Source organism: Nerophis lumbriciformis, linkage group LG04, assembly GCF_033978685.3.
Source record: "Nerophis lumbriciformis linkage group LG04, RoL_Nlum_v2.1, whole genome shotgun sequence".
NCBI lineage: Eukaryota > Metazoa > Chordata > Actinopteri > Syngnathiformes > Syngnathidae > Nerophis > Nerophis lumbriciformis.
The window spans coordinates 60,829,056-60,853,217 of NC_084551.2; the positions used below are offsets into that span (position 1 = coordinate 60,829,056).

The following is a 24,162-nucleotide window of genomic DNA, read 5'->3' on the forward strand; positions in this document are numbered from 1 at the left end:
CAAAGACTTTGCACGATCTAACACGTTTATTGTAAAATAAACATGGTTAACCCTGAAAAGGAGTGGTGATGTCGGTGACTGGTGGTCCAAACAACCCAGAGAAGCAAGACCTCCACAATCGGAATATCGGATATTGGCAAAAAAAAAGCCGTTATCGGACATCTCTATTAATAATGTATTGGCATCATTACGTGGATGTTTTGTGCATGGATGGTTCACATTAAAAAAAAAAAAAGACTGCCCAAAAAAAAGTGGTTTAGCGGTTTTATTTTCACACGTCATGTTGTCACAGCACATTCATTCAATCATACGTCACAGTTTTTAAGGTGACTGGTTTGGTTCGTAAAAAGAAAATCTACAATGCGAAACGTGGCGTGGTGTAAGCAAACATGTTCACACAATAAATCATAGTATTATTAGGTTTTATTAAGAAGAGGGACAGTGAGTCTCTGTAAACCTTCTTTCAGCATTACGACACACACACACACACACACACACACACGCAAACGCACACACACACACACACGCGATCCCTTGAGGGTGCTTCCCTTGAGACGAGTGAGACCACGGTCCGGGCAGCATAGGGGTGAGGTGAGAGGTGCTGAGAGCGAGCTGGTTGCTGCAGACAAGCTTCCTATAGGTCATCTTCCAGAGTGACCGTCCTTCTTTTTGTTGAGTTTTTCTTCTGAGTGTGTGCATGACTTGCACTGACCGTTGGTCCCTCCATCGGACCTGCAGCTATTGTCCAAAGAAAGAGTCCTTCCTAAGTCTAGGTTGCAATTTTAGTCCTGGCTCCTCCCCTTCAGTCCTTTGGCCACTTGAGTGGTGTTGGGGGTTAAAGACAGTGAAAGTCTCCCCCCTGGTCCTTCTAGAGTGTTCCATCCATCCTTCCTTCCTTCCTTCGCCCTCTTCTTGCGTCCGAGAGCCTACACAGTGTTGCGCGGCGTGCCGTTGAGCGCCACTGCCTTGTTGCATGGCGAGCCCAGGGGCTGCGTCCCGACCGGGCGCTGCGTGGAAACGCCCACCTCAAATACTTCGTGGATGGCCTTCCGGAAACAGTGGAAGTTGTAATCTATCAAGCCTGACGGAGCAGAGGGAAACTGGTGACAAGCTGCACATTTGTGGCTATAAAAGCCCTGATTTGGCTGTTTGGCGGTTACCAGACCTTCCGGCATGTGCCATACATTTATCAGGGTCTCAACAGCTCAAATTTAAGACTTTTTTAAGACCATCTTGAAAATAATTTAAGACCATTTCACATCCATTCGGTAGGGGTGTAACGGTACGTGTATTTGTATTGAACCGTTTCGGTACGGGGGTTCCGGTTCGCACAGAGTTTCCACACGGACATATTAAGTAGCGTAACGCACGTTGTGTAAACAATGCACACCGAGGCACAACACACGGCATGCTAGCAGCTAACGGGCTAGGATAGACTGACCATACGTCCTCTTTTCACCGGACATGTCCTCTTTTGCAGAGTTTCTTAAATGCCTCAAATGTCCGGCATTTTGAGTTAGGGTTGCGTGTATTTTCAATGTACGTTCAGGGTTAAGAAGGGGTTAAAAACAAAACAATTGGGAGGGGCAGAGACAGAGAAAGAGCAAGAGAGTTATGATAAACGTGCATGCGTCGCCAGGCTCTGCTTTTTATCCATAGATTTATCACATTTAATTTTTTATTATCTATAGCAGGGGTGTCAAAAGTGTGCCCCGGAGGCCATTTGCGGCCCACAGCTAATGTTTTAAAGGCCCACGGCACATTCTAAAAATACTATTCAAATAAACAAAAACATAACAAAAGTGAAATAAAAAAGCTTAAAGGTTAAATGTAATTCAGAAAAAGTTGCAATGTTGACTAATAAAACAAAGCTGTTTTTTTTTCTTTCAAACTGTCATTGCTCAAAACATAATTATGGCGTCACATTAGTGCCAAAAATCTGAGCGCATAAAAACTGTTATCGCGCGCTGATTCTCCACTTCGTGCGCGCGCAACACCCTTTTGCGCATGCGTGGTGCCTTTTTGCGCGCGCGCGGTGCCTTTCTGCGCGCGCGCGACGCCTTTCTGCGCTGTCTCTGTGTACTCCTGGCATCTCTCCTCGCGCTGTCATGTTTCTTTTTGGCACTTTGGGGGCGGGTATGCTTAGACGGCCCCTCCTTTCTGATTGGCTGTGAGCATTTTTCATATGACCAATCATTCTCCAGCGTAGCAACGTTGTAGCCATCTTACCTCGGACATCTAGCCTCAATCATTACATTGATGTCAACGGTACATGTACTAATTAAATTACCATAACTTGCTCGATTTTCGACCAATTTACAAACGGTTTGCTTTGTTACAAATCTTATTACATATAGATATGACATAGGATGCTGTACCTGTTGAAATTACCTCTTTCGCTTTAAAAAAAAAACAGTGTTAGTCAGTTCTCTGATTATTTTAAACTGTTTCAGAATACATTATTAAAAGGCTATTTTTAACATTTTAAAAACAAAATTCAAAGATTATTTCATTAATTTTATGGCTGAATCAAAAGAAATTCCATAAATTAGAAAACAAATGTTCAAGAAGAAGTGAAAATATAAAATAATGTTATGGTTGGATGTTATTGCTGGTGGACCAGTTCTGGCTGAAAGATGTGATTATGGTGTTTGTTGTCTTATTATTTATTTGGGTCACATTTTGTATTACCCTGTATTGTGTTTATGTGGTATGAAATAACCTTCATCAGCGCGCGACATTTTTTTATCCACTTCTTCCTCCGTAAATCTTGATACATATTGACGATGACCCGCCCTGCTATACTTCTGATTGGCTCTGAGCATTTTTCAGCATTTTTCGCCTGACCAATCAGAAAGAAGGGGCCGTCTAAGCATACCCGCCCCCAAAGTGCCAAAAAGAAACATGACAGCGCGAGGAGAGATGCCAGGAGTACACAGAGAGCGCGCAGAAAGGCGTCGCGCGCGCGCGCGCAGAAAGGCACCGCGCACGCACAGAAAGGCACCACGCGCGCGCAAAAGGGTGTCGCGCGCGCGCACGAAGTGGAGAATCAGCGCGCGATAACAGTTTTTATGCGCTCGGATTTTTGGCACTAATGTGACGCCATTCATAATATTGAATCAAAATAAAAGTTAATATGAATTATTGACCTATCCAAGGTTCCCATTACTTCACATCAAATATTCCACTAAGAAAAATATTTTTGGTGGAAGATCTTGCAAATTTGGTAAATAAATAACCCAAAAATGTATATTTTTGTTATTTTCTTACTGTACCGAAAATGAACCGAACCGTGACCTCTAAACCGAGGTACGAACCGAACCGAAATTTCTGTGTACCGTTACACCCCTACCATACGGACAACAACTACAACGACAAAGTAAAATGTTAAGTATATGAATTCATTCACTGCTCTTCCACATTGGAAAGCTAAATGGTTAAACCAGTGTTTTTCAACCTTTTTTGAGCCGAGGCACATTTTTTGCGTTGGGAAAAATCCGGAAGCACATCACCAGCAGAAATCATTAAAAAACGAAACTCAGTTGACAGTAAAAAGTCGTTGTCGCAATTGTTGGATATGACTTTAAAGCATAACCAAGCATGCATCACTATAGCTCTTGTCTCAAAGTAGGTGTACTGTCACCACCTGTCACATCACACCATGACTTATTTGGACTTTTTTGCTGTTTTCCTGTGTGTAGTGTTTTATTTTGGTGGCTTTTTCTCTTTTTTTGGTATTTTCTTGTAGCAGTTTCATGTCTTCCTTTGAGCGATATTTCCTGCATCTACTTAGTAATCAAGAATATTTCAGTTGTTTTTATCCTTCTATGTGGGGACATTGTTGGTTGTCATGTCATGTTCGGATGTATATTGTGGACGCCGTATTTGCTCCACAGTAAGTCTTTGCTGTCATCCAGCATTCTGTTTTTAATTACTTTGCAGCCAGTTCAGTTTTAGTTTTGTTCTGCATAGCCTTCCCTAAGCTTCAATTCCTTTTCTTAGGGTGCACTCACCTTTTGTTTATTTTTGGTTTAAGCATTAGACACCTTTTTACCTGCACACTGCCTCCCGCTGTTTCCGACATCTACAAAGCAATTAGCTACCGGCTGCCACCTACTGATATGGAAGAGTATTACACGGTTACTCTGCCGAGCTCTTGACAGCACCGACACGCAACAACAACACATCATTTGCAGACTATAATTACTGGTTTGCAAAAAACATTTTTAACCCAAATAGGTGAAATTAGTGCTTCTTGCAGCATGCTTTTACTCTGTAATTAAACAGTGGTTCAAATTCAAGTTTTAAAACATTTTGTCCATTTAAGTACGTGTATGAATTACAGGAAAAGATTACATTTGAGGGGAATTACAAAAAAAAAATGTGGGGGGGGGGGGGGGGGGGGGGCACCTTGTGTCTATTAAGAGTAAAAATTCTATATTTGTACAAATTTGGTTTAAGAGTAAATCATAATTTCTTCAAGTAAACACTATTTTTTAAATTATATAATCATTAAATATAATAACTTAGCAGTCTAATTACATCAATTGTACTTATATTTAAAATGCCTTACTTTATAACAATTTTTAAAAAATTGTTTAGGATTTCTATTATTTATTGATGCTTTCCGGTAAATACTAAAAAAGTAATAAAAATTATATACATCTAAAACATATTGTGAGCCTGTGAAATAAATTGGGACTAAGTACAAATACATTAACAAAAGAGTATTTACTATATTTTATATATTCCCAATACAGAACAATACATTTTATGATATAAAAATATGACAACTTACTTGTTCAGTTAAACAAACATGTACATTTATTTAATTGGACTAATGATCAGATCCTATCTATTAGTCTAAAGAAATAAATTGTATATACACAAATTAAATGTTTTAATATTATTTTACGATATTACTTTTTTTTTTCAATACAAAGCATTAAATTATATTGTATTCAAATATGATAACTTGCTCGTCTCATGAAATAAATTATACTTGAAACAAAAAATGATGTATATTTTACATTATAATTTAAATAAATTGCTTAAGTAAAATACTGAAATATTTTTTTTAAATATTATCCTCCACTGATCATTTATTAATCCAATTAAATAAATTGTATATTTACAAGTGCATTTTTTATTTATTATTATTTAATATTATTTTACTATATTACTTTTTTTTCTCAATACAGAACATTAATTTTATTTAAATATACTAACTTACTAACTAGATAATTTAAAATAAATTAAACTTACATTAAAATACAATTATTTCAGTAGATACTGAAATCATATAATATTTCAATATATTTAAAAGAATTGTATTTTACATAGCTCATTTATTAGTCCAAGTACAAAAGCATTTTTAATATACATTTGACTACATTGCATATTTTTTTAAATGATTTCTTTTCAAATATATATTCAACATTAAATTATATTTTAATACAATTATAACATATTAGTTCAATTAAAATAAATTATACATGCGGTTTTTTTTTTTATCAGTTATTCTACTAAATACTAAAAATAAACTTTTATATATGTACATGGTGGTTTATGTTTTTTTTCCAAACATGCATACAGTTACAATACATTACAACATGTCTGAAAACGAGTTGAATGAAGCAGAGCTTCTTTAATGTTCACTTCCTGTTGTTCAAAATGGAAATCCATAAATAATACTACTCCAATAATTCGCTGGTAATAATTCAATAGTCCAATTAAACAAATTGTTAAATGTATTTTGATTGAAAACAATTCAAATTGGTTCCATAATTGAAAAGATGCTTCTGGCAATTAGAAGATGCGTCTATTAGTGGAGAAACCACCCTTTGAGGAAATACCGTAACAAATATGGTGTTTCATAATATATAACCGTGAAAATAGACATGGCATTTTATGCAAACTTCAATTTTAGAGACTTACCTTTGCGCTCAAAGCTTTCCTCTCTCAGTATGCAGACGAGCGCCAGGAACTTGGTGACCTCCTTCAGGTAGAGCACGGTGGTGTTGTTGAGCTTGATGATGGCCATGGACTCCTTGTCGTAAGCGCTGCCGCTGCCGTCCTCCCTCAGGCTAGAACCGCAATCGTGTGATTAATTCAACCTGAGGGGGATCTTTCTATTGTCGCCACACGCTCCGTTAGCACGCCGGGAACTGACCCGTAGATGCAGGAGACGTCGATAACCACGTCGATCATGTCGCAGCACAGCTCGTAGGACTGCATGTCCACGGGGGAACTGTCTGTGGCGATGTAGATCTTACTCACCACGTCGAACAGGAAGGCCTTCTCGATTCCTGAATTCTGGACGGGGAAAAAGGAGCGGTGTGAGCGAGCGAGGGAGCGACGGCGGCGGCGCTTTTTACTCACGCTAATGAAGATGTTCAGCAGGTTCTCCAGCGTGGGCAGCTGGGGGATGAGCTTCTGCACCACCTTGCTGAAGGCCTCGAAAATGGAGTGGTCGTAAATGCTCGTCAAGTAAAAACTGAGTTACAAAAGAAGGACAGGAAGAAAGAAGTGAGGAAGCAGATCACACCTCTCACTTCCTGAAAAGCTTCATTAGTAATGTTACTCACATCGGGTAGTAATACATGTTATTGTCATCTACTGTCACCCGTGGTATAGTGCGGTTATTCTACAAGCTCTTGATGTTAGTTACTGTTTTAGACTTTCTATATTTAAGGGGAACATTATCACCAGACCTATGTAAGCGTCAATATATACCGTATTTTCCGCACTATAAGGCGCACCTAAAAACCACAATTTTTCTCAAAAGCTGACAGTGCGCCTAATAACCCGGTGCGCTTTATTACGATTCATTTTCATAAAGTTTCGGTCTCGCAACTTCGGTAAACAGCCGCCATCTTTTTTCCCGGTAGAACAGGAAGCGCTTCTTCTTCTACGCAAGCAACCGCCAAGGAAAGCACTCGCCCCCATAGAACAGGAAGCGCTTCACCCGCCCCCATAGAACAGGAAGCGCTTCACCCGCCCCCGGAAGAAGAAGAAAAAACGCGCGGATATCACCGTACGTTTCATTTCCTGTTTACATCTGTAAAGACCACAAAATGGCTCCTACAAAACGATCCGGTTCATAAAAAGACGCAATCTCTCCATCCGCACACGGATTACTACCGTATTTCACAGCAACTGAACCGCACTGTGGAACGGGAGCACGTACGGTGAATATTCGCTCCACAGGGAATGAGAAGTCATCCTTCACTGTGGTTCTAGCTTGCCATGCTAACTTCCACCCATCCAAAAGAGACCTTTCCAGCCGGCGTCATCATAAAAGCTAACTCGAAGGGATGGATGGATGAAGAAAAGATGAGCGAGTGGTTAAGGGAAGTTTACGCGAAGAGGCCGGGTGGCTTTTTTCACACAGCTCCGAAGGCGAACACACCTTCACTAAGACGGGCAGATAGCGCCGGTCGACATACGCCAACATCTGCCAGTGGATCGTAAATGCCTGGGCAGATAGTTTCGGTCACAACTGTGGTCCGACCTTTCCGGAAGGCAGGATTCACAGAACTGCTGGACAACAGTGACACTGACTCCGGTGACTTCGACGAGACGGAACCGGCCATTTTGGATCCCGTATTCGCCCAACTTTTCAATTCGGACACCGAAGACGAAGAATTCGAAGGATTTACGAATGAAGAATAACTTCAGAAGGTGAGCGCTATGTTTATTTTGTGTGTTGTGACATTAACGTTCGAGCAACATTATGTTGCTATTGTTCTACACCATTTTGAATTTTACTATGTTTGTGATTGCACATTTGCGTACATTTTGGGACAGAGTTGTTAGAACGCTGGTTTTCAATATATTATTAAAGTTTGACTGAACTATCTGACTGTTTTTTTGACATTCACTTTAGCGCAGCGTTTTTTTGACATTCACTTTAGCGCAGCGTAGGCGCGGCTTTTAGTCCGGGGCGGCTTATTGGTGGACAAAATTATGAAATATGTAATTCATAGAAGGTGCGGCTAATAATCCGGTGCGCCTTATAGTGCGGAAAATACGGTACCTTGATGTTGCAGAAAAAAGACCATATATTTTTTTAACCGATTTTCGAACTCTAAATGGGTGAATTTTGGCGAATTAAACGCCTTTCTATTATTCGCTCTCGGAGCGATGACGTCACAACATGACGTCACATCGGGAAGCAATCCGCCATTTTCTCAAACACCGAGTCAAATCAGCTCTGTTATTTTCCGTTTTTTTCGACTGTTTTCCATACCTTGGAGACATCATGCCTCGTCGGTGTGTTGTCGGAGGGTGTAACAACACGAACAGGGACGGATTCAAGTTGCACCAGTGGCCCAAAGATGTGAAAGTGGCAAGAAATTGGACGTTTGTTCCGCACACTTTACCGACGAAAGCTATGCTACGACAGAGATGGCAAGAATGTGTGGATATCCTGCGACACTCAAAGCAGATGCATTTCCAACTGGACTGGACGGATCAGCTTTCAGGAAAGAGAGCGGATGAGGGTATGTCTACAGAATATATTAATTGATGAAAACTGGGCTGTCTGCACTCTCAAAGTGCATGTTGTTGCCAAATGTATTTCATATGCTGTAAACCTAGTTCATAGTTGTTAGTTTCCTTTAATGCCAAACAAACACATACCAATCGTTGGTTAGAAGGCGATCGCCGAATTCGTCCTCGCTTTCTCCCGTGTCGCTGGCTGTCGTGTCGTTTTCGTCGGTTTCGCTTGCATACGGTTCAAATCGATATGGCTCAATAGCTTCAGTTTCTTCTTCAATTTCGTTTTCGCTACCTGCCTCCACACTACAACCATCCGTTTCAATACATGCATAATCTGTTGAATCGCTTAAGCCGCTGAAATCCGAGTCTGAATCCGAGCTAATGTCGCTATACTTTGCCGTTCTAACCGCCATGTTTGTTTGTATTGGCATCACTGTGTGACGTCACAGGAAAATGGACAGGTGTATATAACGATGGTTAAAATCAGGCACTTTGAATCTTTTTTTAGGGATATTGCGTGATGAGTAAAATTTTGAAAAAAACTTCGAAAAATAAAATAAGCCACTGGGAACTGATTTTTAATGGTTTTAACCCTTCTGAAATTGTGATAATGTTCCCCTTTAACTTACAATGCCTATAATTCATCCACCACAGAGAGGAGGAAGCAAATGACTAACGTTCAAAGGGACCATCTACGCAAAACCAACTTTTCTTACCCATTGGTACCTGCTTTTGTGTTTTTTTGTATGATTCGGTTTTTGACAGAAATCTAGCCCCGTTTTTTTGTATATCTTCTAAGTTATCGTACGATGAAAAACTAACTAGCTCGTATCCCATACTTGCCAACCTTGAGACCTCCGATTTCGGGAGGTGGGGGGGTGGGGGCGTGGCTAAGAGGGGAGGAGTATATTGACAGCTAGAATTCACCAAGTCAAGTATTTCATACACACACACACATATATATATCTCTACATCCTGAAAATATGCAAACAAAACTGTGTTTGGATAATTGATACTTCAAACTTGCATAAATAAATATTAAGGAATATAACATAACTTGGCTTCTGAGAGCTTCAAAATGTAGTGAATAAAATGCTAAAGTTGTTGATAAACAAGCAATTATTTTAATAATTAAATATGGTCATTTTAAATGAATTATGATAATTTAAAATTAATTATTTCAAATATGTTTATTTTAATGTAAAATTCTATGGCTGGATGTAATAAGGAGTCAGAAAAAATAAAAATAAAAATACAATTAATTTTGATGTTTTTAGCAAAATATAGTAAAAATTTATTTTTTTTTATTTATTTTTTTTTATTAATAAATATCTATTTATTTTTAGGTAAGATAAACATAATCATACAATGTATCTCTAGTCTGGATGATTTAGTTCTTGTCACCCTGTTGTCCTCCCGTAGTGAAAAAAGGCTGTCCTCACTCAGGTCCCCATGGAGCTGGAGGGGGCGTGGCCTCCAGCTCCGGCTGAAAATTGGGAGATTTTCGGGAGAATATTTGTTCCGGGAGGTTTTGGGAGAGGCGCTGTATTTCGGGAGTCTCCCGGAAAAATCGGGAGGGTTGGCAAGTATGTCGTATCCTTCCACGCAATCAAGTGCCCAACAAAGAATTCCATGTGTTGGTGACTCTGTCTCAGCTTTTTTGAATTAATTCATTTAATTACAAAATAAGCCACCATGGCGCCAAATAAAGTTGTGAGCGCCAACACTTTAATCGAGAATGTGTGAAAAACTATTGAATTCAAGAAAGGACTTGGAGCAAAGCAATGGATTTAAATTATGTTTTTTTCTATTTACATGATATATCCTATCTAGAGATTTTCGATAACGGCTTTTTTGCCGATATCCGATATTCCGATATTGTCCAACTCTTAATTACCGATATCAACTGATACCGATATATACAGACACATTATTATGCCTAATTTTGTTGTGATGCCCCGCTGGATGCATTAAACAATGTAACAAGGTTTTCCAAAATAAATCAACTCAAGTTATGGCAAAAAATGCCAACATGGCACTGCCATATTTATCATTGAAGTCACAAAGTGCATTATTTTTTTTTAACATGCCTCAAAACAGCAGCTTGGAATTTGGGACATGCCCTCCCTGAGAGGGCATGTGGAGGTTGAGGTGGGCGGGGTTGGGGGGTAGCGGGGGGTGTATATTGTAGCGTCCCGGAAGAGTTAGTGCTGCAAGGGGTTCTGGGTATTTGTTTTGTTGTGTTTATGTTGTGTTACGGTGCGGATGTTCTCCCGAAATGTGTTTGTTATTCTTGTTTGGTGTGGGTTCTGTCGGAGGCAGATATTTACATATATCCGAATTTAAGTGTTACTTCTTTTTATTTTCATAATCATATTACAAAACAGCTTGTGTTTTTCTTCCAATTGTGGTCTTTTGGTTGTCTGCAAAACTGTGTGCTTAACCTTGAATGAGGAATGCTAGAAGGAGAGATAATGGACATTTGTTTTGGCTAGAGAGACATGACTGCCAGGGACTTAAGAGGGGAGAGGGTTTTTTGGGGGGCAGACCATCTTGGTGGCGTGATAGAATGTTCTATGCTGGACTGGTCTCAATGTATATATATATATATATATATGCAAAGCTTTGCAAATATATTACAAAATACCTATTCTGTCTCTGGTGGTTTTTCAACTCAGCTTTAAGTGTCGTAAAGAGCTTGGGAGCGACTTGTGACTTGAATTCCCTGGGAGGAACAACTGGTCGAAAACGCAACAGTTCACAGTGTGGCGCATATTTGTAACAGTGTTAAAGTTGCTTATACGACCACCCTCAGTGTGACCTGTATGGCTGTTGACCAAGTATGCTTTGCATTCACTTGTGTGTGTGAAAAGCCGTAGATATTATGTGACTGGGCCGGCACGCAAAGGCAGTGCCTTTAAGGTTTGTTGGCGCTCTGTATTTCTCCCTACGTCCGTGTACACAGCAACATTTTAAAAACTCATAAAATTTACTTTTTGAAACTGATACCGATAATTTTGAAACCGATAATTTCCGATATTACATTTTAAAGCATTTATCATCTCTAATCCTATCAAATATATCGTATAAATCAATACAATCAATTAGTTAGGTGGGTGTTCATTTAAGCAAGGTGTATGTTGATTGATTATTATAGTACTTAAATTGTTCAATGGATTAATATGGCCTGTGGATTACTAGATGGCGAGGAGAACGATTGATGAAGCGTAGTCGCGGCAGTCTTGAGTAAAGCGTGTTCACCTCAACACTAACTCTGGAGGGACTTTAAAGAAGGACACATTGTTGTTAAACTTTTGTGTGGTGTTGCTTCCTTATTTGTAATTAATCCAGACTAATTATCAGATCCTCACAGTGCATTTTGTCATTCGTAGCGGCGGCAGCTAAAGCGCGCGTATCATTTGTCCAGAATCTTAACGGTTCTACTGCACTGAAACAATCAGGAACCCATACCAAAAAATACCGGTACTCGGTGTACGTCCCTATTGATTATCAATGAAAACCGAGGTACAACTGTGATATAAGTCTGAATAACACCCGTGTTAGACTGCACCTGAGATGAAGCTTTTCCAAACTCGTGTCCGCTTGTCACGACATCATGTGAGGAACTGACGCTGAAATATTATAGTATACATAATATGTGATGAATGTAACAACCAATGGCTAACATAACAGTGTTCATCTTCATTACAAGCTACAAGAGGAATCTTGCAGTAACACTTCAAGTATTGCACTCATTCATTTAAGGCAAGGGAACCAACAACAACTTGACGAGGGATACAACGGTTACACATTTTAACTGAACAATTATAGTCTGAGTAGGGTTGTACAGTAATGGATTAGATTTTATAACGGGCTTTTCTATTATTAGATACTCAAAGCGCTCACAAAGAAGTGAGAACCCATCATTCATTCACACCTGGTGGTGGTAAGCTACTTTCATAGCCACAGCTGCCCTGAGGTAGACTGACGGAAGCGAGGCTGCCAGTTTGCACCTACGGCCCCTCCGACCGCCACCTATCATTCATTCATCATTCATTCACCAGTGTGAGCGGCACCGGGGACAAGGGTGAAGTGTCCTGCCCAAGGACACAACGGCAGCGATTTGGATGTCAAGAGGTGGGGAGTGAACCTGCAACCCTCAGGTTTCTGGCACGGCCGCTCTACCCACTACGCCATACCGCCCCTATTCCGGTACTACTATAGTCCTGGGCATGACGTTAAAGTGCATCCGGCAGTGGAGGCTCCTCTATGGGGTCTTGGGGCACTAGGAGTAAGGCTGAAACGACGCGTCGACATAGTCGACGTCATCGGTTACGGGAATACGTCGATGCCGTTTTTGTGCGTCGACGCGTCGCATATTTACATCACACTACCGTCATGGCGGAGCGCAAAGCAGACGATGCGAGGGGTGCAAGCGAGGGGGAAAAAGCACGCCAAAAGTCGTCAAAAGTGTGGGAGTATTTCAATAAACGGCCTAATAATTTTGTTGTATGCACACTGTGTCGAGCGGAAATGGCCTATCATAGCAGCACAACGGCTATGAACGAACATTTGAAAAGAAAACACCCGACAGCGTTCTTGCCATCACCATCAACTAGTCAATCGTCCGCGTGAGTATACGTTGTCATCATTACACAAAAACATGAATGTGTCATTTGTATCTGCGTTGTAAATTCATAAACTAAAGCACCGTTTCGCTCTGAGAGGAGCGTTTGGCGTGCCTGTTCAGTGTTTACAAAGACGCGCTCCTCTTTAACGCTGTGGAGAGGCGGGGCCAGCGAGCGAGCGGCGAGGCGGGGCGCGCCGGGAGCGACGCCGCAATCGTGCCCAGGTGCGCGATCCGCGCACCTGGGCACGATCATCCAATCTCCTCTCGCTGAAGAAAAGGGGAGCAGCAGAGAGAGAGGGAAGAGAGACTGGAAGGAGCCAGAGTGAAGCTGACATGGAGCGAGAGAGGAGGAGAGACAGATACAGAGGACGACGAGCGAGCGAGCGAGGAAGAGGAGCTGAAAAGCGAGGAAAGAAAGAGAAAAGAGTTGGAAGAGAAAATACTTTGTGTAAAATTAAAAAATTGCCGTCTGGCGTTCAGTCTTTCGGTCCTGAAAGAACCCCACGGTACAAGACGTGTCACAAACGCTAACGTTAATTAGTTGTGCAAATACCTTTTACAACATTAACAGTTACATATACTATGTACAAACGAACAATTAACTTTCACTTTAATCATACTATCATTGTTGTGTTATTAAGAAAAATAAGCAATACTTGTACTTTTGTTGAAATGTTTACACTGTTACAGAATATTTTGTTTCGCACTTTTTTGTATTGGATGTTTATCTTTATTTTTGCACAATTTAAAGCAAAATAAGCAATTTTTTACTTTTGAAATGCTTATACTATTGCAGAATATTAAGATTTGCACTGGATGTTTACTTTTATATTTGCACATTAAAAAGCAAATAAGCTACTTTTAATTTTGTTAAATGTTAAAAGTTTTAAATGTTTACATTGTTACAGAATATTTTGTCATGTTGTTGTCAATGTTGACTGAGTGGCCATACTTTTTTTTTTGTAAATAAAAGCCATGCCTTTTGAAAAAACTGGCCTACATTTATTTTTTCATCTTCATTTTAAATAAAAAAAATAATCGGTAAAAGGAAAAATAATCTATAGATTAATCGAAAAAAATAATCTATAGATTAATCGAAAAAAATAATCTATAGATTAACCGATTAATCGAAAAAATAATCTATAGATTAATCGATAGAAAAATAATCGTTAGCTGCAGCCTTAACTAGGAGGTTAAGCCCTTTACTACTGTTACCCCAGGTGGCCTTTGGCAAAGGCCTAGTACCTGACTGCCCCCTAGCCAGGGATACGGTGAAGACCTCAACGGCGTAGCAGGCGGAAGAGGGTAGATGTAAGAACTACCACAACAGCTGCGATGGCGGAAGAAGGCACCCCCACATCCATGTGGGCCCAGTTATGGGGAAATAACCCAAGACCTCAACAGTGGAACAGGCGGAGGATGATTTCTAACCCTATTAGTGTCACAACTAGGGATGTCCCGATCCAGGTTTTTGCACTTCCGATCCGATACCGATATTGTTTTTGCACTTCCGATCCGATACCGATACTGACCGATACCGATACTGACCGATACTGGCCTATCCGAGCATGTATTAAAGTTATTTAGCCTACTTAGTTGTCAGAATCATGTTGAAAAGGGTTTTAGTACTCTTGATAACAACTAGCCAGCTGAATTAGGGGAGTTTGAATAATACACAATGGTTGGTAACAAGAAACTGACCTGTTTATTCAAGGATAAACACAAAATAGACAAAATTATACATGACAAACAGAAATGGCATCATTGAAACTAGGGCTGGGCGATATGGCCTTTTTTTAATATTGCGATATTTTAAGGCCATATTGCGATACACGATATATATCTCGATATTTTGCCTTAGCTTTGAATGTTTTGATTGATTGATTGAGACTTTTATTAGTAGGTTGCACAGTGAAGTACATATTCCGTACAATTGACCACTAAATGGTAACACCCCAATAAGCTTGGGGTAGCTTAAAATTGATTCATGATACAGATATATACTATCAGATATATACTATCATCATAATACAGTCATCACACAAGATAATCACATTGGATTATTTACATTATTTATAATCCGGGGTGTGGAGGGGGGCGCCGGATGTAAGTGCCAAAAAGACAGCCAAAAGAGTTTGATATGAGAATAAATCTAAAGTTAAAATATAGGGTAGAAATGCACCCATTTGCAGGAAATGTAGTCTTGATTTTCAACATTTTCTTTCAAGGCTTGCATGTCTACATTAAAATATTCTTCTTCATACTGCATTAATATATGCTATTTTTAAACTTTCATGCAGAGAAGGAAATCACAACTAAATAGATCACTAATTTTTTCAGACGGTGTTGATCTGGAAATTTTTGCCTCAGCATTTTGATGGTGTGGACGTGTGGCACCGAATGGAGATAAGCGTCTCGACAGACATTACAATATTTGAACAATGATGACGAAAACGGTTTTCTCTGTCGTGTCCGTGTGTCGAAAATTGTTATGCACTTTTTTTTTTTTTTTGATTTTGTGCGTGGCATAGATTTGCCGTGCGCAGAGGACGTTTGAGCAGGCGCGCACCTTAGCGGCTGCGCTAGCATCACAGCTAACGTTAGCCATGCTGCTACCTCTCTGCTCGGTGAGGACGTATACGTATGTGACGTATGACGTGACAGTATGTGACGTATGACGTGACAGTATGTGACGTATGACGTGACAGTATGTGACGTATGTCGTGACAGTATGTGACGTATGACGTGACAGTATGTGACGTATGTCGTGACAGTATGTGACGTATGACGTGACAGTATGTGACGTATGTCGTGACAGTATGTGACGTATGACGTGACAGTATGTGACGTGTGTAAGAAGTTGCACTCGCTGTCTGTGAGAGGAAGACACAGGAAAGAGTGAGAAGAGCCTGTCGTGTAATGCCAGCAGCTAAAAGCAACTGCGTGAGATTCCACAGACGTGTGGATGTGTTGAAGGTGTGCTGGAAAATGCGGAACGGAAATTACGGAGCAGCAGAAAAGTGGAATGTATTATTTAAATCGGTGCGTTGGAAAACACGGACCGGAGGGTTTTTTTTAAACTGGATCTGGATCGGCATTTTCCCATGCCTTGCCGATACGCATTTTTTGGCAAATATCGGCGGCCGATCCGATCCAAATATCGGATCGGGACATCCCTAGTCACAACGGCTGCGATGGCGGATGAAGGTTGCAGCAGAAAAGGGTCCCCAGTCGTTTTGGACTCCATGCCACTGGACTCTGACCCGATTCTGTCAAGGATCGTGTGGTGACTGTCTGTGCACCAGTCTCCTCACGTTAAACAAAGTCACGCACAGGCATCCTCCATAAAGGGATACCCCCCTACCAGGAGGACGTCATACTCCCTTCGAGTGACCGCCGATGATGATGACTAGTATAGTATCGTGGTACTACCTTTTTACCTGTTATTGACTATGGAGATGTGTTGTACATCATCAATCAATCAATCAATGTTTATTTATAGCCCTAAATCACAAGTGTCTCAAAGGGCTGCACAAGCAGAATGCTACTGCTGGTTGTCTCCACAAGCTGGATAGTGTGTACCACAGGGCACTGCCACATCAATATGGAATGCACTCCCAAAAGGTGTAAAAGAAAGTGCATCTCTATCCTCCTTCAAAACCGCACCAAAAGAACACCTCCAGACAACTACAACCCTTGACTAACACCCTCCCCCCACCACATCCCACCTCCCCAGATTGTAAATAATCATATGTAGATAATCAAATGTATATACTTGTTCTTATGCTTTCTGAACTCACTATTTTCACTGCTCGCTGTACATATCCTACCAAGTCAGACCTACACTGTTTCAATGTCCATTTCTCAGATGATATTATTGTTGATGACTGAAGTGCTGATATCAACCAAACCTAACCCCCCCCCCCCCCCCCCCCCCACCCCAACCCCTCCACATCCCACCCCAAGGATTGTAAATAATGTAAATAATTCAATGTATATACTCTGATGATTAACTTGTGTGATGACTGTATTATGCTGATAGTATATATTTGTACCATGAACTGATTAACGTGGACCCCGACTTAAACAAGTTGAAAAACTTATTCAGGTGTTACCATTTAGTGGTCAAATTGTACGGAATATGTACTGTACTGTGCAATCTACTAATAAAAGTCTCAATCAATCAAACTAACTGAGGGACTTTTAAGAAGGAAACATTGTCGTTACAAACTTTTGTGTGGTGTTGCTTCCTTATTTGTAATTATTCCAGACTAATTATCAGATCCTCACAGTGTGTTTTGTCATTCGTAGCGGCGGCAGCTAAAGCGCGTGTATCATTTGTCCAGAATCTTAACGGTTCTACTGCACTGATACAATCAGGAACCCATACCAAAAAATACCGGTACTCGGTGTACGTCCCTATTGATTACCAATGAAAACCGAGGTACAACTGTGATATAAGTCTGAACCTGAGATGAAGCTTTTCCAAACTCGCGTCCGCCAGGTCGTCGTTGGCTCTCTGATGGATGTCCCGCTGGGTCTCGATCTTGTGGTCGTCCGAGAGGCCGTCCACTTTGTGGATGAACACCTCGAAGTTGATCTCCGGGTTGACCCGGTATGCCCGCGACACCGTGAGGTGAAGCCGCCCCAGAGCCTCCACGTAGTCATCCTGAAAGTGAAGACATGCCAGTCGTACACATGAACTGTACTCAATATGTAGTGGCCCACTAGGGGGCAGTAATGCACTTTAAAAGACAAATACACAGCATGACTTGTTGGCATTGTTATAGTAATGACTAGGGATGTCCCGATACAACTTTTTCACTTCCGATACGATACCGATATTGTAGCCTTGAGTATTGGCCGATACCGATATAGGCACGAATCATACATATATTTATTCCTTATTTTGTTGTGTAGAATGTTAGAAAAGGCTTGATAAAGTGATGTTACTGTTACTGATGTTGTAGTGTTAAAACAGAAAACAATAGTCAGCAAGAGTAGGTCTAGGAAAAACTGACCCATTTATTATTAACCAATTGGTTACATAAATTTTAACCTTCAACATTATTATTGGTATTACCTCAACAAATAAAATAAAATAAAATAAAAACAAAATGTTATATTTCAAGTGCAAAATAACCACTAATACCAACATAATTATACAATTGAATAGAATAAATTAGAAGACCCTGAAAAATAACCTCAATAAATCCAATTTTAAAAAAAACGAGGTCAAATGTTTAAAGTTCACTTCAGTTATTTTTTTACTGTCAGCATATGTTGGATAGTATAGTTTTGTCTACAATGTAGTGGCGGCTAGGAATAATGTAGCGAGGTTCGAGGTGCTCCATTAAGCGTTTAAACCCGAAATTACTCACCACCGACAGGGGCTGGTCATCAAGCACAATAAACTGGGCTACCTTTTCTGTTGTGGCCATTGCCTTTTTGCTGTCCCGTGGTAGTTTGTCACGTCTTGCAAAGCTTTCGGGCCAGCGTGGGTTGCTGAAGCGAGCCAGAGCTTTGTTGCTTCGCCTTGCTGCTCTCGCGAAAATCCTCATGTTCTTTTTTTGTGGTGTTTTTTCAAATGTGCGATGAGGTTGCTTGTATTGAACCTTCCCGGTTGTGTCCCTCCACGGGACACTTGCGCCTGACAAATGTTGCATTTAGCGACAACGTCTTTGTCCGAGTTTAGGTTAAAATACTTCCACACAGCCGACATCACTACACTTTGCTGCAAGCACACGCGTTGTCGTTGTTGTGATCACGTGGGCTGTGCATGCTGGATCAGAGACGCTCTTCTTCCGCGGCCGGCACCAACGTTAATTAAGGGGCATTGCCGCCACCTACTGTGTTGGAGTGTGATCAAACCTTCCATCCATCCATCGTCTACCGCTTATCCCTTTCGGGGTCGCGGGGGGTGCTGGAGCCTATCTCCGCTGCATTCGGGCGGAAGGCGGGGTACACCCTGGATAAGTCGCCACCTCATCGCAGGGCCAACACAGATAGACAGACAACATTCACACACTAGGGCCAATTTAGTGTTGCCAATCAACCTATCCTCAGGTGCATGTCTTTGGAGGTGGGAGGAAGCCAGAGTACCCAGGGGGAACCCACGCAGTCACGGGGAGAACATGCAAACTCCACACAAAAAGATTCCGAGTTCAGGATCAAACCCAAGACCATGATGCTTTATTGAGAACCTGACCTTATTTATTTCTGTATGTGTCAAGCTAAAAATTGGCGATATAATAATAATAATAATAACTGGGATTTATATAGCGCTTTTCTAAGTACCCAAAGTCGCTTTACATGTAGAACCTATCATTCACACCTGGTGGTGGTAAGCTACTTTCATAGCCACAGCTGCCCTGGGGTAGACTGACAGAAGCGTGGCTGCAATTTGCGCCAACGGCCCCTCCGACCACCACCTATCATTCATCATTCAATTCACCGGTGTGAGTGGCACCGGGGGCAAAGGGTGAAGTGTCCCGCCCAAGGACACAACGGCAGCGATTTTTGGATGGTAAGAGGCGGGGAGCGAACCTGCAACCCTCAGGTTTCTGGCACGGTTGCTCTACCCACTACACCATGCCGCCTCATATGCATACTTGCCAACCTTGAGACCTCCGATTTCGGGAGGTGGGGGGAGGGGGTGGGGAGGGGGGCGTGGTTGGGGCGGAGGCGTGGTTAGGGGCGTGGTTAAGTAGGGAGGAGTATATTTACAGCTAGAATTCACCAAGTCAAGTATTTCATATACATATATATATATATATTTTATTATATATATATATGTATATATAAATAAAAGAAATACTTGAATTTCAGTGTTCATTTATTTACACATATACACACACATAACACTCATCTACTCATTGTTGAGTTAAGGGTTGAATTGTCCATCTTTGTTCTATTCTCTGTCACTATTTTTCTAACCATGCTGAACACCCTCTCTGATGATGCATTGATGTGTGGCACGCACAAAAGTGCTTTCATCAAATGCATTAGAGTCTGGAATCTTCCATCTCTCCCTAGCATGGCCCAAAACCGGTCAATCTTTGCTTCCTGAGGAAGATCTTCAGTGCCAAGCACTTGGTAGTCCACTACGTCTTCCCGGAGGCGGCCAGATCCAATCGCAGCTGCGGCTTGGAACTTACAAGCTGTTATGAGAGTAGCGTATGTGTGTGTGTGGCCCTTTAATAGGTGAGCATGTGAGGTGAGTGACGTCAGTGAGTGTGTGGGCGAGAGAAGAGAGGGAGCGGTAGCGTGAGTGCGGGCGGGGACTAGTTTGTATTGTGTTGGATTGGCTGTGTGCAAGCAATCCAGAGTCACCTATTATAGACGTGCTGCAGCGGTAAATGGACAGCTTATATCGGAGCGCTTATATCGGAGTTTTTAGATTCAGTCCGATAAAATCCGATATTCACTTTTTTGGCTAATATCGGACTGACTTCCGATATCAATATCGGATCGGGACATCCCTAGTAATGACATAAAAAAGAGCTCCAATAAAGTGATAAAACAAGACTCCAGAAAAAAGCAATTCAAAATGCCAAAGCAGTAATGGTCTTTTACAGGAAGTAAAATGAGGAAACAACCAACATCCTCAGAGAGCGTCGTGTCCCTGCATGAATTACCTGAGCGTCGATGACAAATATCAAGGCTCCAGTTCCTCTGAAGATCATCTCGTAGTCGAAGGTCGGGTCGAAAAAGTCCACCTGACCAGGGAAGTCCCAGATCTGAAAGTTGACAAAGGAGCTGCTAGAGATGTCGTCCTTGTAGATCTTGTTGGTGCTCTCCAGGAACAAGGTCTCGTTGGGGGACATTTTGTGGAAAACCACCTGGATAAAGTAAATGCTCTCATTAGGGCTACATGATTCTGGCTCACAAAATAATCAGGATTATTAATTATGTCAGGTAAAACGGTGTTGGGAGATGCGTAAAACATGACGTAGTCATGTATTTTGTATTGAAATAGTCCAGTAGGCTCAACGTTTTCCATATATTTAAAGACAAATATTTTGTTTTTTGTTTATCATTAGTAATAACATTTCAGCTTTTTCTCATTACACAATGCCTTCGAGCTGTATTGGACACCCTCGCTTGACCTTATTATACATTTGATTGTTTATAGTGCAAAACAGGATTATTAAACGACAACACAAAGCGATATTTAGATTGTACTCGCGTGAAAGGATCCTTCTATTGTCAATTACATTCCCGCATTCCCTGGATTCAAACATCATTAGCTCAAATGCAGCCTTGCTCTGACAAACGCCAGGCCCAAATTGAAAGTGTCGTCCAGCCGAATAAGTTAACGCCACACCTCCAAAAGGTGGCTGAAGTGACTTAATTTCCTCATAATGTGATATCGCTTGAATAGACGTCTATGGCGATAGATCGATATTAATAAAAAATGTGTTTGATAAAATGTTCGATATATATAAACAAATACATACATACATATACATATATACACACACATTATATATATATATATATATATATATATATATATATACACACACACACACACATTATATATATATATATATATATATATATATATATATATATATATATATATATATATATATATATACATACATACATACATACATATATATATATATATATATATATACAAACCTTTTTTCCATATGAGTTGGGAAATTGTGTTAGATGTAAATATAAACGGAATACAGTGATTTGCAAATCATTTTCAACCCATATTCAGTTGAATATGCTACAAAGACAACATATTTGATGTTCAAACTGATAAACTTTTTTTTTTTTGCAAATAATCATTAACTTTAGAATGTGATGCCAGCAACACGTGACAAAGAAGTTGGGAAAGGTGGCAATAAATACTGATAAAGTTGAGGAATGCTCATCAAACACTTATTTGGAACATCCCACAGGTGTGCAGGCTAATTGGGAACAGGTGGGTGCCATGATTGGGTATAAAAGTAGATTCCATGAAATGCTTAGTCATTCACAAACAAGGATGGGGCGAGGGTCACCACTTTGTCAACAAATGCGTGAGCAAATTGTTGAACAGTTTAAGAAAAACCTTTCTCAATCAGCTATTGCAAGGAATTTAGGGATTTCACCATCTACGGTCCGTAATATCATCAAAGGGTTCAGAGAATCTGGAGAAATCACTGCACGTAAGCAGCTAAGCCCGTGACCTTCGATCTCTCAGGCTGTACTGCATCAACAAGCGACATCAGTGTGTAAAGGATATCACCACATGGGCTCAGGAACACTTCAGAAACCCACTGTCAGTAACTACAGTTGGTCACTACATCTGTAAGTGCAAGTTAAAACTCTCCTATGCAAGTCAAAAAACGTTTATCAACAACACCCAGAAATGCCGTCGGCTTCGCTGGGCCTGAGCTCATCTAAGATGGACTGATACAAAGTGGAAATGTGTTCTGTGATCTGACGAGTTCGCATTTCAAATTGTTTTTGGAAACTGTGGATGTCGTGTCCTCCGGACCAAAGAGGAAAAGAACCATCCGGATTGTTATAGGTGCAAAGTTGAAAAGCTAGCATGTGTGATGGTATGGAGGTGTATTAGTGCCCAAGACATGGGTAACTTACACATCTGTGAAGGCACCATTAATGCTGAAAGGTACATTCAGGTTTTGGAGCAACATATGTTGCCATCCAAGCAACGTTACCATGGACGCCCCTGCTTATTTCTGCAAGACAATGCCAAGCCACGTGTTACATCAACGTGGCTTCATAGTAAAAGAGTGCCGGTACTAGACTGGCCTGCCTGTAGTCCAGACCTGTCTCCCATTGAAAATGTGTGGCGCATTATGAAGCCTTAAATACCACAACAGAGACTCCCGGACTGTTGAACAACTTAAGCTGTACATCAAGCAAGAATGGGAAAGAAATCCACCTGAGAAGCTTCAAAAATGTGTCTCCTCAGTTTCCAAACGTTTACTGAGTGTTGTTAAAAGGAAAGGCCATGTAACACAGTGGTGAACATGTCCTTTTTCAACTACTTTGGCACGTGTTGCAGCCATGAAATTCTACATTTATTTTTATTTGCAAAAAAAAATAAAGTTCATGAGTTTGAACATCAAATATGTTGTCTTTGTAGTGCATTCAATTGAATATGGGTTGAAAAGGATTTGCAAATCATTGTATTCCGTTTATATTTACATCTAACACAATTTCCCAACTCATATGGAAACGGGGTTTGTATTATATATATATGGCCTTTTGAATATCTCCCTTATTCTGAGGTCTCAATGTTGGCAAGTAGGTGTCATGATTTGAAGTTGTGTTGATATTATGTCTTACAAGAGGGGGGAAGGTGTGGCCGGTTTGTTGTCATGTGACTATGTCACGTGTCTATAATCCACTTGCTCGCACTTTTCAGGGCATTGTTGACACTTTTCAACAGTAAACCATTAAAGTCACGTGACGTTAAGTCTACATGCTCGGAGAGGTGCACTAAGAGGCTGTTAATCATTTATAGCCTCACTTCCGGTGCGAGATAGCCAGCTAGCCCATAAAGCTAACGCTTTTTTACTGTAGTTATTAGCTCATGCTAACGAATAGCACTTGGTATTTCCGGTTGCTGGTGCTAATGGGCTTGTTGTTAGCAACATGCTAACCACGCACCTTCTGTATGGATGACTTGCCACTTCTCCTGAGCCCCATGAGCAGGATTCTCGGCTTGCTGTCGGACGGCGCCGAGCTGTCCTCGATGTCGGCATCTTCCTCCTCTTCTCCATAGCCAAAGTCTTTGGGGAAGGAGTCCGCCACCCCGTAGCTGCCCGCCAGCTGCTCTACCTCGTACTGGATAGACATTGTCGCCTCCCCTCCAACACTCCAACCTTCACTTGCACTCCCGTGTTTACAGATACACCACCACAGTTTACCCCCTAAAATAAACCCCAAACTAACCAGCCATTAATGCTCGCTGATAATATGTGGCGGCTCCCACACGTTTCCTTTCACATTTCCTCTCTCCTGGAAGCTATCACACCCTCTGCTCTGATTGGCTG

The 24,162-nt window shown here is 41.0% G+C and overlaps 1 protein-coding gene across 1 annotated transcript; it reads right to left on the bottom strand.

The window, feature by feature from the left end:
• Window positions 1-251: 251 nt before the first annotated feature.
• rragca (Ras-related GTP binding Ca) lies at window positions 252-24,162 on the bottom strand. The gene is made up of 7 exons (XM_061958693.2): window positions 23,777-24,162; window positions 20,770-20,973; window positions 17,602-17,801; window positions 6,382-6,496; window positions 6,173-6,315; window positions 5,938-6,086; window positions 252-1,081 (listed from the first exon to the last, which is right to left on the bottom strand). The coding sequence occupies exons 1-7, from the start codon at window positions 23,963-23,965 to the stop codon at window positions 927-929; spliced, it is 1,155 nt and encodes a 384-aa protein (XP_061814677.1). The 5' UTR covers window positions 23,966-24,162; the 3' UTR covers window positions 252-926.

Excerpts from the sequence above, each read along its gene's own strand:
- rragca (XM_061958693.2), bottom strand. The coding sequence starts at position 23,965 with ATGTCTATCCAGTACGAGGTAGAGCAGCTGGCGGGCAGCTACGGGGTG. Across the intron at positions 6,497-17,601 it reads TTGGAAAAGCTTCATCTCAG|TTTTTACTTGACGAGCATTT; the intron begins GTTCAGACTTAT and ends TTTGTAACTCAG. Across the intron at positions 6,316-6,381 it reads TGCTGAACATCTTCATTAGC|AATTCAGGAATCGAGAAGGC; the intron begins GTGAGTAAAAAG and ends TTCCCCGTCCAG.